The following is a 15,292-nucleotide window of genomic DNA, read 5'->3' on the forward strand; positions in this document are numbered from 1 at the left end:
TAGGAATACGAAAGATAATCCCAGGGTTCTCACTCTTCAGCCGCTCGAACAGTTTCGACCACTGAAAAAAGCTTCAAGTTTACTTGAAACATTTCTGATTTTAAGTCATACTACTATATAACATATATAAATCATTATTTTAATGATTAGTCATGTTAAAGGATTCAGTGGACTATGATGACAAGGTTAGAAGATCTAGACTTTGCTGATGATCTTGCCCTACTGTCTAACTAAATTTTAGACATCCGAGATAAAACCAAAAGGATAAATGACATCGGAAAGAAAATAGGGCTTAAAATTAACAATAGAAAAACAAAAATTATGAAAGTTCAAACTAAAAAAGGAGGGTCAGTGACAATTGGAGGGGACGAACTGGAAGGAGTTGAACAGTTTACATATCTAGGAAGTGAAATTAGTAAGCCCAGTGGCACAGATGTGCAAAGCCCATCAAGCCTTTGCCATGTTAAAACCAGTTTGGAAATCAAATGTGCTTAGTGAAAACACCAAGGTCAGAATATTCAACACCAATGTAAAATCTGTCCTTTTCTATGGGTGTGAAACCCGGAGACTAACAGCTGGACTTCTACATAAAATCCAGGCATTTATCAATAAATGCCTTAGACATATTTGTAAAGTGTGGTGGCCAAGAAAAATTACAAATGAACAACTTCTGGATCGTACCAACCAAGATCCAGCAGATACCCACATTAAATGAAGGGCATGGCAATGGATTGGCCACACATGGCGAAAACTGTATACTAGCATTACTAGAGAAGCGCTAGACTGGAATCCTCAAGGACAAAGGAAGCAAGGAAGACCTCTACTGAAATGGAAAAGAACAAGGCTGAAGGAACTTTAGACGATTAGCAAGAGCTGGGGTTAAGCGAAAAAAAAGGCCCAAAACAGAGTGAGATGGAGAGCAACTGTAGTAGCCCTATGCTCCACAAGGAGTGAAGAGGACTAAGTAAGTAAGTTGATCTTTAATGGATGCCGACCAATATTTACTCCCGTACGAAAACAAACCCTTCACAATCCTCGCACATGTACTAAGCTATCTATTTTTAGAAATTTACATGCACACATTTTATATGCAATGTCTCTGATGTGTGTCTGGTCATCTAATGGATATCAGTTAATTTTAACGCAAGACTGGACATCAGAAAGTATTAATTAAAGATAAATATTTATTTCACTATTCTCTATTCTTCTTGAAACCAAATCACAATGATTACGAACTTCTTCAATTTGACTCATGATCCAGGGTCAAAGGTTACTAAAATTACCACCCAGCAGTAAGCAGTTAGAGTTCAAAATTCTACAGTTGACTATGCCAATGTGGCCAAGTTCCTTTCTATCTGTCTAGTTTCCGCTTTATCTTCTGGTGACTGAGAGGGGATTTAGTAGGTACAATCTGATCAAGACCTATCTTAGGCTCAAGGTTTCATCTGTGAGTTCTCTTCTAAAGATATGTCTCCATCCTTCTGATTTCAGGAGTTTTAGGTTGAAGAAGGCTTTTGAGGTGGGGTGTTTGGCAAAGGACAGGAGGATTTTCTCTTATTGAGTGTCAGGTCATACCATAATAGTAGCTTTTGTCAAATAGTAGCTATTTTTAGACTGGATGCATCAAAGCTTTGTCATGATGTAAAAATCTATTTTTTTATATTTTATTTTATTACGTAACACACATATTTTCTTATAGAAAATAACAGTTATTTAGTTGTAACATTTATTGTATTTATTGTTATGTCTGTATCTGTAAACTTAAAATAAATATATTAAGCATGTTTACATGTATGTCTTTAATTAATGATACAGCTGACTATTTACAAAATTCTGCTGCCCATAATATGTCGTTCATGCTTTACACAAAAGTGACTAAAGCCCTCAAAATCCTAGCTAAAACCCTGCTTATTTTCATCGGAATCTTTGATAACGGCACAAAAAGTTGTTTTACCTCCTACATCTTCTGGTTCAGGGGATTCAGCTTTATGTTAGATTCTGTGTTCATCATTAATTTTGAAATTTCCTCAGAATTTATGATGGTAATGTATTTATTGTAACAAAATTTAACACTTTTAAAGTAAAATGGGATTTTATAAAATAAATACTTACCATCATAAATCAAAGGTCCCTCCCAGCCTCCCCTTCATCCCCTGTTATATTTTTGTATAGCTTCTTGCTTACTTTTGAAAATTAAATGAAAGAATATAGGGTAGATAGCTACAATAAGGCCATCCCATTGGATGATAATTTTAGATAGGGGATTCCACCTGCTTGACTTGCCCAGATGGACTTACTCAGAATTTATGATGGTAAGTATTTATTTTATAAAATCCCATTTTACTTTAAAAATGTTAAATTTCATGAAGAAAGGTTGGTATTCATACTTGTAGAATTTCATATTAAGTATAATATAAAGAAACACATTTTATACTTAATTCTATATGAATTAGAATATTCAGGTATTCCCATTTTTTTTGTCATCCAAGACAAGTGAAATATTGGAGAGGGAAAGTTATTTCTGTTTTTAAAGTATCCCTTTAATAAGTAGAAAATTTGAATTTCTGAAAGGCTTAGAAAAGTTCAGAAAGTACAATTGTAGATATTAACTGTGGGAAAGATAACTCTTTGATTGACAACATATTTGTGCACTGTGGTGGGTGTGTTTTTCAACTAACAGTTGGCATTCCAATAGGAACAAATTGTGCTTCTCTCCTGGAAGACCTATTCCTCCACTCTTATGAGGCTGACTTTATAGCTGATCTGATCCGGAAGAAAGAACATCGTTTAGCTAGATCCTTTAATCTCAGTTTCTGCTATATTGATGATATATTATCGTTAAACAATCCTAGTTTCGGGGATTTGATACATTGTATCTACCCTAAAGAACTTGAGATAAAGGATACTACAGACACTGCGAAGTCAGCCTCATATCTTGACCTACACTTAGAGATCAATGGTGAAGGAAAACTATTGACCAAACTTTATGACAATGTGATGACTTTTCATCCAAATTGTCAACTTTCCGTTCATCCCTTCAACACCTGCGTATGGAATTTTTATATCACAACTCATTATGCCTGAGCTTGCCATAACTTTGTAGACTTTTTGTATCGCGCTAGACTTACAATTAGGCTTATGGAACAGGGTTATGTTGCTACAAGATTGAAGTCATTGCTACAGACGTCATCATGAACTTGTGGATTGTAACGGCGTATCCATCTGCACCATGAAACTTGATTTGTTCAATGTGTCATAGTTTTCCTTTTATCTTTCTTCTACCCAGAATTGACTATTTAAATGCAACTTGGCTGGTGTTTCTAGAAAAGCAGAGGACACTTACCCTACCGGCGCACCTGGTCCATGCTCCCAGTTTTTAGTGGAGTCCAAGTTGCTCATTCACTTTTGTTACTTTGTATGTATCATTTTAGTAACTTAATGTTCTTTGTTAGGTTTGTCTGTTTTCCATGTCTGGTCTTTGTCCCTGGATTACATTCTTTTGATTTCCGCTGGAATTTTGGTTCCTTTGATTACACTTCTATGTGGAGCTTTCCCGCTGTAAACCCCAAATTTTCAAAAAATCAAGAACATAATTGTGGTGTTAAAAACAACCTTAAGTTCTTCATATGCCTGCCCTCATCTAAGGGTAAAAGGCCTTGAAAATACATTTACAAGAATATATTCATTTATAAAGGTTTCTTATCTAAGCCATATCTCTATCCAAGGCTTGTAAAATATGCTAAATTACTGTAAAAATATTCTTACTTTTAAATTATGTTATGCACTTACCTTACTTGTGTTTAAGATTTTAATTATAAAAGAAAAATTGTCATAATTTTAGCAAATTCTCTTATAAATATCAAGTAATAGAAGGCAATCAATATCAAATTACTACTTTTTAAGTATTGAAAACAAAAAAAACAAAAAACATTTGTAATCCCATAAAACACTGCTTTTGAATATAAAAAATAGATATCTGCACAGTAAGTACCTTGCCAACCGATTTAGCACCAAGGACATGACATCTGAACACATTTCTGGAGGTATGTTTCTTGTCTAAATCTATTTTCTTATCTCTAGTTACTGAAATAAACAAAAGGTATCCAAAAATATTACCTTTTAAATTTACACACAAAAGTGAATTCCACACAAATTACCATATACACTGTACATGTACTTCAACACCTTGGTAATAAATAAAATTTTAAGATATAGTATAAGAAGCACATAAAGAGTCTGACAGGAAGTTACTTCCAGTAGAATTCTTTGGGATTTCTATACTTAGTGCAGCAAAAATGACTGAATAGTTCCAAATGATTGAAAACAAACTGAATGCAGAGTAAGTTAGTTTCATTATTTCTACACTATTTGTAATCGATAATTAAATTTGGATATCTTTTTTTTCATTTCTGATATGCCATTGGAGAAGGCCTATACACAGCTTAAACTTTTACTGTATGGAACAGCTCGGTCCACAGCTAAAAGTTGTCTAAAGTCCACTAGGACCTATGATGTTATTGATAAGGTTTCTCTTGCTTAAAACTTCATCCTCTTCAAGTTTCAACCTGCCTCATATTAAATTTTTAACTGATAAGCAATTGTTGAATACAACCTACCAATTATAGCAGATAATTAACTGGTGAATAAAACCTACCCATTATAGCAGATAATTGACTATCATTTGTGTATTGATAACCTAAATATGCTAAGAATTCTATTGTCCTTGGTACGTCTAATAGTGTTGTCAACCTAAAAATAAAAGCAAGAGAAATCAAGGCAAATGTTTGTTTAAGGAATGTCTTAAAATCAATATATGGTAACGTATTATTCTCTGACAGATTGTTACTTTCATTATATTTCTCTTCCTCCATTGACTAACAGATTAGACATTCTCTTCCTCCATTGACTAACAGATTAGACATTCTCTTCCTCCATTGACTAACAGATTAGACATTATGAGTGCCACTGATATTTCTAGAGAGACATGGGGTGATACATCTATCAAAAAGGTCCAAGCTACCAGTCTAGCTTGACTTTAAACTTTTTTTTGTGTCTGGTTTCTTTCATATTTTGTATGATATTTGTTACTTTGTTTCTCACAGTTCCTACAGTTCAATATTTTAAATTGTGTTTAAACAAGGAATTTCTGTTATGCTTGTACTATGATTAAAATTTCTGTGTGTCATATCACATGGTAAAAGAAGATACAGAAATATAGTATTTTCTGGGGCGAGTCCAGAATTTTATGAAGAAAAGCATAATTACAAGAACCAGAAAAAAAAGGAAATCAGACTATGACATGTTTTAAGAATGAATATGATAAATTGACATATGCAATACAATATTTAGCAGACCACGATAGTTTTTTTTCTATTAAAGGGATGTACACCCATTACACTCTAACCTGGAATCGCCCCTGATTTTAATCAATATCCCACCGTGCTATCTATTTAGTTCAATCTTGTACCTTTATCAATGTAATTTATACCCTCTGTGCCATCTTCTTTGTTTATTAATACTTACGCCCACTGTGCCAGATAACCTTGGTTAGTTATCCAACCATTAGGGTTTGTACACACTGTATTATTTACATCTGGACCCCATGGCATTACAGGACATGTACTAAAAAGGTTTTGTAACTCAGGGGGAGATAAACAACCATCATTGTCCTGTAATTAAAACGTTTATTCAAAAAAGATATTGCCATAATTTGTATCATTCTTACCCCATACATTACAACGCTCAGGCCATGCCAGATTACCATCTAAAAAGTGCTTTATATACGTGATGACTGGTTTTAAGCATAAAGCAATCCGACACAGTATTCTTATTACAGGAGAGTTCAAAATGATTGATTATTATTTAAATGTCCTATGGCATGTTTCATGCATTTCAGGAAAAGAATCAATGGAACAGACACTGCTTTGTACAAGTCTGACATACTTAATCAGTGTTCTAGGATTCCTATTTCCCGTTACCCAGGACAAGTGAAATTTGGGTCAAGGAAAGATAGGTACTTAGTTACACTTTCCAGTGGCAAGTTGAAAACTTCATATGATGTAAGGATTGGTTTTGTTAGGAAAGTAGTCATTGACTGTGGGAAAGTTGATTTTGTATGGATTTTTCCCTGACGAAACCTCAATTTCTGAAAAATTCTAGAACACTGACTTAACCCAATTTTTATATTGTGCTAGCCCACAGAAGCAAAAGCCTGCATGTAGGCATGCCACCACACTCGGACAGATTTTTCCACATCAGAGCAAACCAGTCGTCACTCTATCCTTTTAAATACAGTGTGCTTAGCAGAAAAGTAAAGTGAACTGTGGTTATTATCCTCAAATATTACTTAGAACATTTATGTACATTGTATAATATACCTCATCATATTTACTGAAGACCATTTTAAGAAACTTAATCCCTTCTGATGTTAATTCTGTTGTAGATCCAGATCCTACATATATTCTGCAACAGGAAAGGATATATGAAAATGTTTCCATTGTACAAGTATTTGTATTATGACAAAAACCTTTTTTTTAAAATCATTGTTTAAAATCCTCATCAATATTACCATAAATAATCAGGTAATCTATGTATGATAACACTTTTGTACATACAAACCATAAATATTGATCAACATATGTGACAAACTTAGAAACGATGATACTTGCTGGCTATGGGCAACATTTTTTTTCTACCTCCTCAAATTTCTTTCAATTCCGTCTTTATCAATTTTTTTCAGCTGTCATACCAAAAACATTTCAGCAGCAAGACCTAATCTTGAACATATTTCACTAAATAAACAGAATGACAGTTTAGAGACAGACAGCAGTAGCCTGAGATATCAGTCAGTAAGAACAATGGAAAAAATGATAAAGTTGCTGACGAATCCAAATTATTAACCTATTAGTGGCCTACAATAAAAACTTTTATTACTGTCCAAAATTCTATGCCTTATTTTCTATTTTCAGGTTACTCACACTTACTTTGGATAAAGAAAATCTCTAGTTAATTGTAATCTGTCATCGTAACCAAAAGCCCGTAGTACAGTCCATGTCGTCTCATGTCGACCTCGTTGTATAAATAATGTGTGTAAAAATAAAAATCCTGCAAAAGAAAAACAAATTTATGCTTAGTGGTCTCCTGTTGATCTCATTGTATTAAGTTTCAGCATTACCTTTCAACAAATATGGGCTCAATGTCACTACAAATTTCCCTCAGACAATAGACAAACTTGTGTATTTAGAAAAAAATTAAGGCATAGCATGCCCTACATATGAAAAAATTGTCGTAAAATTGATCAAAAACTTTTGCTGTGCTATTTTTATCAATACTGCAGAGAGCGCAAAAATAAACCAAGTTGAGATAATGTTTTGAGATGTTCCAGGGGCTGCTCTGGCTTCCAAAATTCTGTTGCCAGAAAAAAATTGCCAGCTCCAATTTTTTTTGGCAATTTTCAGAATCAAAGCCAAAATGGGTGCCAAAAAATTTATTATAATTTTTTTTAAAATATAACAGTATTAAGCCCACTGATGAGTTATCCTTGTCATTTCTTCAAAATAACCCCTTCATTCATGACATACATGTATCCAAGATTCACTCTTGATGCATATATAAAGCAGGTTTTTAGCTCTAGTCTTAGGCAGGATCTAAAACCATTAGTCACTTTTCATATGCAAAATAATAAAGTACTACTCCAGATACAGGTGTTTTATTTCTATTAAGGGCTTTATTTTATTATGCTCATATAGTCCCTGACTTTAAATCATGCTGACCTAAAGTTTGTCTCTTGTGGTCTAATTATATTTATCTTAAAATACAATTAGATTTTTTATTTATGAATTTTCAACAATCTTGATTCTTTTTTCAAGTCATAAATTTCTAGCAAACTTAATTAATTGCGTCCCTTTTTAATTATCTTTTGTTCTCTTGTACTCCTGTTTTATATCTGAATATTCAGTATTTCTTTAATTAGATTTTGGGAATCCCCATTCTATTTGTTTACCAATTTGCCAAAAAAAAATCCACATGGCAAAAGTGTAAACAAATGTCATCAATTTTCTTTTATCAATTCTTGCATTTTGAAGTGTTTTAGACACTTCTTGATAGAATAATCATTGTTTATTGGATTTAATAAGGTAAATCTGTTTCTGAATGTATCATATAGTTCAACAGGGCTGTGAAGCTTGTATGTAGTCACATGCACATGGCCATGACCAGATGACGAGAGTTTTGATCGGCTCAATAATATATTTACATCTAATTGACACTTTTCCATGAGGATATAGTAAGTCACGGTCACCTGGTCTAATTACCTTCGATTGCCTTCAGTTGTAAATTGATCATCGTCAAATAACTCTGACCAGGTGTCAACACAATTGTTTATTTGGAGAGAATATCCATTGCTGACAAACTTCCTATCAATTCTAATATACAAAACCTAGGCAACAAGAAAATCACCAATGGTTATTTTTGTCGCCAGATCAAAAATTGCAAATTGTGACATTGGCGAAGCCCAGTGTGGTCCCTGTGTTCCAGACCATGGATCCGGAAACTGCCAAAAATACCAGTCATTGACCGACAAATTTTGCAAAATGTCTGATGACCATTATCCAATATTGGACATAAAAAATTGTCAACCCTTATAAATTTCAGTCTGTGTGGTTTTATTAGTGTATAAACATCCTGTCTACTTGTCTCCTAATTGTTTATTGGAAATAAATTGACAGGTGCGTGTCAATTTTAGCCAATATGCAGCCACCTGCGACTGTGATTTACCTGTAACTGATCAGTTGATTACATAATTGAATTAACGGTACACATGCAGCCCCATTGCGTAAACGAATTAATTGAAGTGATTTGGACAATTTTCATACATTTATTACTTGATTAATCAAGAAAAAGATTGAGATGTCCATCGATCATTTTCTCGCTGATCTTTCAGAGGTAACTAAAGCACATATGGCGCTGAAACTATGAATCAGCCGTAGTTTGTAATTATTAATTTGCTGACTGAATCTTCTTAATGCAGAAGTCAACAGCCCATTTAAATCAATATACAGACAAAATGTATTCAAGATTTTCTTTCACAAATAATCTTTTTTTTTTTCATCACTCGAAAGTTTTTGGGTGTTTGCCAATGTGATGAAAAAGTTCGAGAGATACAATATTTTGTTTACATGTTCAAACATCCACGTGTGGTCGAAACCTAACTCGTTAACTCGTTCAGATATTTTATAAAAGACAAAGTATGTGATGAAATAACACATTTAATAAAAATTCTAATATTTATCTTAAAATAACTACATGTACATGAACAAGTCTTTTTTAAAAAGTTTTTCGATCTGAGCAAGACTGACACAAACATATGCTGAAGTTTGATAAAATGAGCTGTCAAAAATTCCGGGCCTTGTTCCAGACATGAACAACATGAACTCTAGTCAAACTTACATACTGGTCAATAGAAGGACAACAGACACCTATCCACAGTAAACTGTGTAAATGTGTGGACCATATCAAGTGAAAATTCAGTGTTTGTTTATTTTGACATCTTCTGCAGATCTATCTAGAGTTTACTTGATATATCATACTTTTTTAAAAAATTTGATTGTATTTATATTCTTCATACACAACAGACACTGACAGGGATGTCCAGAACATGACAGTGATGTCTGGAACATGACAGGGTAGCACAGGACATAACTGTGATGTCCAGAAAATGACAGTGATGTCTTGAACTTGAGAGTGATGTCCTGAACACAATAGGGATGTCCAGAACACAACAGTGATTGTTAAGAATTTGACAGTGATGTCTGGAACATGACAGTGGTGTCTGGAACTTGACAGTGGTGTCTAGAACTTGACAGTGATGTCCTGAACATAACAGGCATGTCCAGAACACAACAGTGATGTGGAGAACATGACAATGATGTCGAACATGACAGTGATGTCTGGAATATGACAGAGATGTCCAGAACATGAAAATGGTGTCTGGAACATGACTGTGATGTCAGGATTATGACAATGATGTCCAGAACAAGACAATCATGTCCAGAATATAACAGGGATGTCCAGCACATAATACAGTGGATTCCGCTTAATTGCATAGCCTATTTGCCAGTAAAATTATGCAAATAACCAGGCTATTCTTATAACCAAAATTACGATTTTACCGGAAGTGTGAGTTGAGGTAAGACGATGATACTGTGGATCAACCAGGGATATCACTGTTCAACATTTCTGATCTGGTATTTAATTGTTATAGACTTTCTCATTGTATTGTTCTTTTATCAATAAATAATAATATATATTGTGTTTGTCTTGTTTATTGACCTTCTTTGCGTTGTGTGTATTTATAAGTAAAACTATGTGTTTCTCTTCTATAAATAGTCAAGTAATTTCCTGACCTTTCCATGAAAGAAAATCCCATATTTCATATTTCAGCCAGGATTCAGTTTGTGGGCTTTTTCTGTCTTTTTAGTCTGTGCGTTTTTATTCCTCTGTTCAATCACCATTGTACACTTATAGTTGTGTATTATACTTGTCATTAACCTCGATATACTCCTATGAAGTGTGGATAGTATGGGGCACCTTAGGGTAGTTGAATTTCATTAGACATTGTACTGAATGAATGATGACTTTTAATTTTCGGTTGATATTTATGCCTAGTAACCCAAGCTCACTAAAAACTGTTCAGCTCATTAAAGAAAATTAAATTTACATTGATAATCATTTGTAGTCGGAAGAATTTAAATAGGAACAAAAAATACCCCAAGCCAAACCCCAAGCCGCATCATAAGGTGATGTTTGGCATGTCATCAGAAGTCATTGTTTACCTAGGTGCTTGTTTATTTTAATGTAATTAGAAATCATTTAAATTGTCTTTTATGTCCATTATGTTTTTAATTCATTATTAACACCTCCTGATTGATGATAATCTAGTTTTTACTTTTTGCTTTTTAGAATTTGGGAAAACCTGTCTTTACCTGGATGAGGCAAAATTTTCTATGCAATAAACCGAAATGCACCTGCAAGGCCTATGCAAATAAGCGATTTTTTCCCAAATAGAATAATAGGAAATGGTTTTGTGCAGGAGAAAATTATGCTTATAACCGAAATATGCAATAAAGCGATATGCGATTAAGTGGAGTCGACTGTAGTGATATCAGGAACATGACATGAATGTCCAGAACACAACATTGATGTCTGAAACTTGACAATGATGTCCAAAACATGACAGTGGTGTCTGAAACTTGACAATGATGTCAAAAACATGACAGTGGTGTCTGGAACTTGACAGTGATGTCCAGAACATGACAATGATGCATGGTACATGATGAATTTTAAAGAACAGGACAATGAAGTCTGGAACATGACAGTGATGTCCAGAACATGATTTAGGGCTTAAGAAATATTATATATAATAACAATAACTTAAATTTATGATTAACCAATTCATATTCAAAATCATCTGTTGTCAAAGTTCTTTTAAGAACAGGCATTTACACTACTCCCTATTGTGTCTTCTTCCATTTTTTGAAAGAAATTTGATGGGTTTTTAGTCATTCTGCTTTGATCTTCTATTTGAAGGACTCCAAAATCCACAATAGGGTTTTGAGTAAGAACCTATCAATTTCAATACCTTTTTGACATAGGGATAGAATTTTCAGGGAATATTTCTGTGATCTCATTCTCAACTAAAACACTAACCAATCAGAATATATGAGTAATGTGAAGTACCTTTTAATGTCAGTGCATTATCCCGGACACCATCTGTAATATTTCTCTTGACAATAGACTTGACATCATCTAAAGCTTGCTGGTGTAAAGGTGCATTGAAACATTTCCTCTGAAATAGAAGAAATATTTATGGACTTATTGAAAACAACAAAAACTAATTTTTGTAAGATCTCATTCAGTGAACTTGTAATGCATGATAATGTAAATACAATAGCATCCTGTACATGTATATATAACTAAAATATAATAAAATAAAAAAACAAATCCAATTCTGTTAAAAAACAAGAATGTATTGGCACGACCTTCAGATCACATTCAAAGGTTCAAACCATTCAATGCCAATGGGATGTCTGTATAAGCATGCATTTTCTAAAAGTACATTTCATGAATAACATAACCAAGCACCAATTCTCATAAAGTTTCAATTCTGCTTTTTAAGGGATAAAAAAATCTTAAACACATCTCTAAGACATGATGAAGTTATGAGAATCTACATGTATATCCCGACATAAAACAACTTGAAAATTCTACAGGTCAAAGAAACGAAATCTAACAAACAGTGGACCATCAAATGGTAGTTCTACACTGGCAAGCACTCAGAATGAAGGTAGATCAAGAGATTAGACAGAGAATGAGGCACACAGATCTACGTGCTTCTAGGTGTATCCATCATAAGCAGGGTCTATAGTGACCCCTTGTTTAAAACAAGCTTGCATAGCAATTTTAAGTTTTTTTACTGTGTTATGTGGTATCTGAGTGTTGTGTTTCTATGGACAGTGAATCTACTCAGCAGGGCAGCTTCTGTTTGTTTGGCTACAGTTACACTACAATGCAGATGAACTAAGCGATTTCCACCTGTCACAATATACGTTGGGTAGTAGAATATGGACACAACAATCTACTTGATCTTAGCTTCTAAACATATTTAGTGTCTAGGTTTTCTCATGTTCTTCTAGTAAAAGGAAAAAAAAAGCTGAAAATTGAAGGTTTCGTCAAAAAAATTCATCATGGTAAGAGAGTGGAAATAACTAAGTCCACAAAAGTGTAGCTGTGATTAGCATGGCCTATTCATCTCATGAAAGTCCTTTTTTATTGGAATCCAGCACCATCCAAATATACATTTCCAAATCCAACACATGCCCATCTGGATTGAGCAATCAGAAGAGTGCTTAAGCTAGCAAAAAAAAAAGAACTAAAGACTCACAAAGAAATTTGTACTTGTAAAAAGCTGCAATAACCAGAAAAAAATATTTTGTACATGCCATGAATTGTATTTACATTCTGATTTCTCTAGTCTATACCTCACTCTAACTTTGCTAAAGGTATTTTATTAAGTAACTATTCATCGTGTAGTTAATCTTTCAAAATTAAATACTCAAATGAATAGAAATTTGAAAAATTTATTTAAAATAGACTTAGAGAAGTCATTTTTAGTTTTCCAGTAACCAAAAAGAATTGTAATGTAGAGGATATACAATTACAATATATATATGTTACCTTAATAAAAATTATGAATAAAATGGGTACACATACTTTAGTAGGGGATGACATTTGTAAACAAGTGTGGCATTCCTGAAAACTATTGCAACCATCAAGCCTTATAATTTTTTATTTATTTCAAGGCTAGTCTTTTGCATTATGAATATATTGGCAAGAGACATTTCATAGTAACATTGCAACTTCTAATTCAGGTGAACATGTTGAAGGGAAATAAATTGACAAATTCTAATTACAAATCACAATCAGATAATGTTCAAAGAATGCATAGTTTTTATTAGATAAAATTTATCTTTTAATTAGTTAAAGAACATGGCTTTTGTTCTGTTTCCAAACAAAAAAAAAATATGAATTAATGTCATAAAAAAAAAGACAAAGCTGTTTATTGTTAGAAGAAAACAAAAGTTACAAGGAATAAATGGAACCACTTAAAAACTTACTTACAACAAAAAATAACTGTAAAGTGTTGGAGTACATTCATGCATCATTCTCATGAGTTATAAAATGTGAACAGTAAATCCAAACAGAAGGTAAGCTCTAAGGTAAAAAGATGAAAACACCACTTGTTATTTAATCCTATGTATTGATTGTGTCATTTGTGTAGACGGCTATGTGTTACAGATGAAGCTGTATATCATCCCAATGCATGGTAGTAAGATAGTTTGTCTGAAATCTGCTATTAAACCATGACACTGTTAACCAAATCCTTTTCAAAAACATGGTTTCTCTGGCATTTTGTACATTAGGCCATAATATATACAAGTATTTTTAAGACTAACTTTTCATTCAATATACTGAAATCTTATTTATATTTGGATGACTACCATTGACAATTCTATATCAGTTTTTTTTTTAATCCTTGGTTAACAGTGACGTTTTTAACTATCTCCAAACTTCCATGAAAATCTATTGCAAAGTAAGGTATAAAGTAGAAAGTGCTGAATAAGCAGATTTTTTATAAGCTGTTATTACCTGAAACATGTGTACTTCATCATCATTAAGAAGTCGGTCATTATCCAGATCACATATCTGCAAAAAAAAAACAATAGCAAACCCAATATTTAAATTGCAATGAAAAAAATCATTTTACTAGGGATTTGATAAAACAAAAAATGTTCGATGATCCCCAGCTTGAAAGGACCACAATGTCAAACCCTGAACAACAGTGGTGGGCTGGGCACAAGTATGGAGACTATTTTGCCATTGAGTCTGAGTTAATTGCCAAAACATGCTGTTTGCCCTAAACCATGCTCTAAAATTAGCTTCAAAAATAAAAAAAATATACAATCCACAACCTATCATATGAAAAAATATAGAAAATAAACAAATAAAAAATACTTTATTTAAATGTTTTTTCCTCAGGGCTGTTCCAGTAAAAATGTGATTGACGGGGGAAGGGAAGTGTTCAGGTCTCTTGACAAAATATAGAGTTAAAAACATCAATAGAACTTCTATGGGTGACTCACCTGGTGAAAAAGTGCCTTCCCTGGGTATCATGTATCTTTAAATGGAACCGCCCTCAATCAATATTCATTAATAAACTGTTGGGCCCACAATAGCTCTTAAATTTATAATATGAACTGAAAATTACCTTAAATATTCTGGTCAAGGCTTTCTTACACTGCTGTGTTAGCTAAAACAGAATAAAAATATCATTCTAAGTGAAAATTATTCATTGCAATCTGATTTTTGTTTAACAAATTCCTATTTATAGAATTTTTTGCAGTGCAATAAATCTCAAGGCTATTCCATAAAAAGTGTGTCCTGAGACAAAATACACTTGCTAGGGGTACAACTAACATATAAAATTAACATGCTACAAACTAGTCTTATAAGAAAAATTCCCATTCTCCCCCAATAACACATTCAAATATTAACTGCATCCTGCCCCCCTTGAGACATTTTCTTTCTGGAATAGTCTCCATGGCAAAAATTAATATCCCACCAAATAATATATTTTTTTTCAACAAAGTTTGAATTGAAGAAACAAGTTTCTTTTTTTAATTATCTAATTTATTTTTCTGTCATACAGTATCCAGTACTTCATTTTCAAATTTTT

The 15,292-nt window shown here is 33.1% G+C and overlaps 1 protein-coding gene across 8 annotated transcripts in view; it reads right to left on the reverse strand.

Annotated features, from left to right (window-relative positions):
- The window catches only part of LOC148620304 (mitochondrial Rho GTPase 1-A-like), a 56,024-nt gene that overhangs the window by 25,403 nt on the left and 15,329 nt on the right, over window positions 1-15,292 (reverse strand). For 5 of the 8 annotated variants that reach the window (XM_088581069.1, XM_088581066.1, XM_088581068.1 and 2 more), the window contains exons 9-17: window positions 14,825-14,866; window positions 14,206-14,262; window positions 12,941-12,964; window positions 11,737-11,845; window positions 6,984-7,104; window positions 6,378-6,462; window positions 5,524-5,669; window positions 4,655-4,749; window positions 3,992-4,083 (exon numbers count right to left, since the gene is read on the reverse strand). In XM_088581069.1, the coding sequence (XP_088437195.1) occupies window positions 3,992-4,083; window positions 4,655-4,749; window positions 5,524-5,669; window positions 6,378-6,462; window positions 6,984-7,104; window positions 11,737-11,845; window positions 12,941-12,964; window positions 14,206-14,262; window positions 14,825-14,866 (771 nt within the window). The remainder of the gene's footprint in view (window positions 1-3,991; window positions 4,084-4,654; window positions 4,750-5,523; window positions 5,670-6,377; window positions 6,463-6,983; window positions 7,105-11,736; window positions 11,846-12,940; window positions 12,965-14,205; window positions 14,263-14,824; window positions 14,867-15,292) is intronic. The other 3 variants (XM_088581067.1, XM_088581071.1, XM_088581074.1) reach the window with 1 other exon arrangement.

Source organism: Perna viridis, chromosome 4, assembly GCF_037379345.1.
Source record: "Perna viridis isolate PV_CMFRI_1.1 ecotype Kerala chromosome 4, ASM3737934v1, whole genome shotgun sequence".
NCBI lineage: Eukaryota > Metazoa > Mollusca > Bivalvia > Mytilida > Mytilidae > Perna > Perna viridis.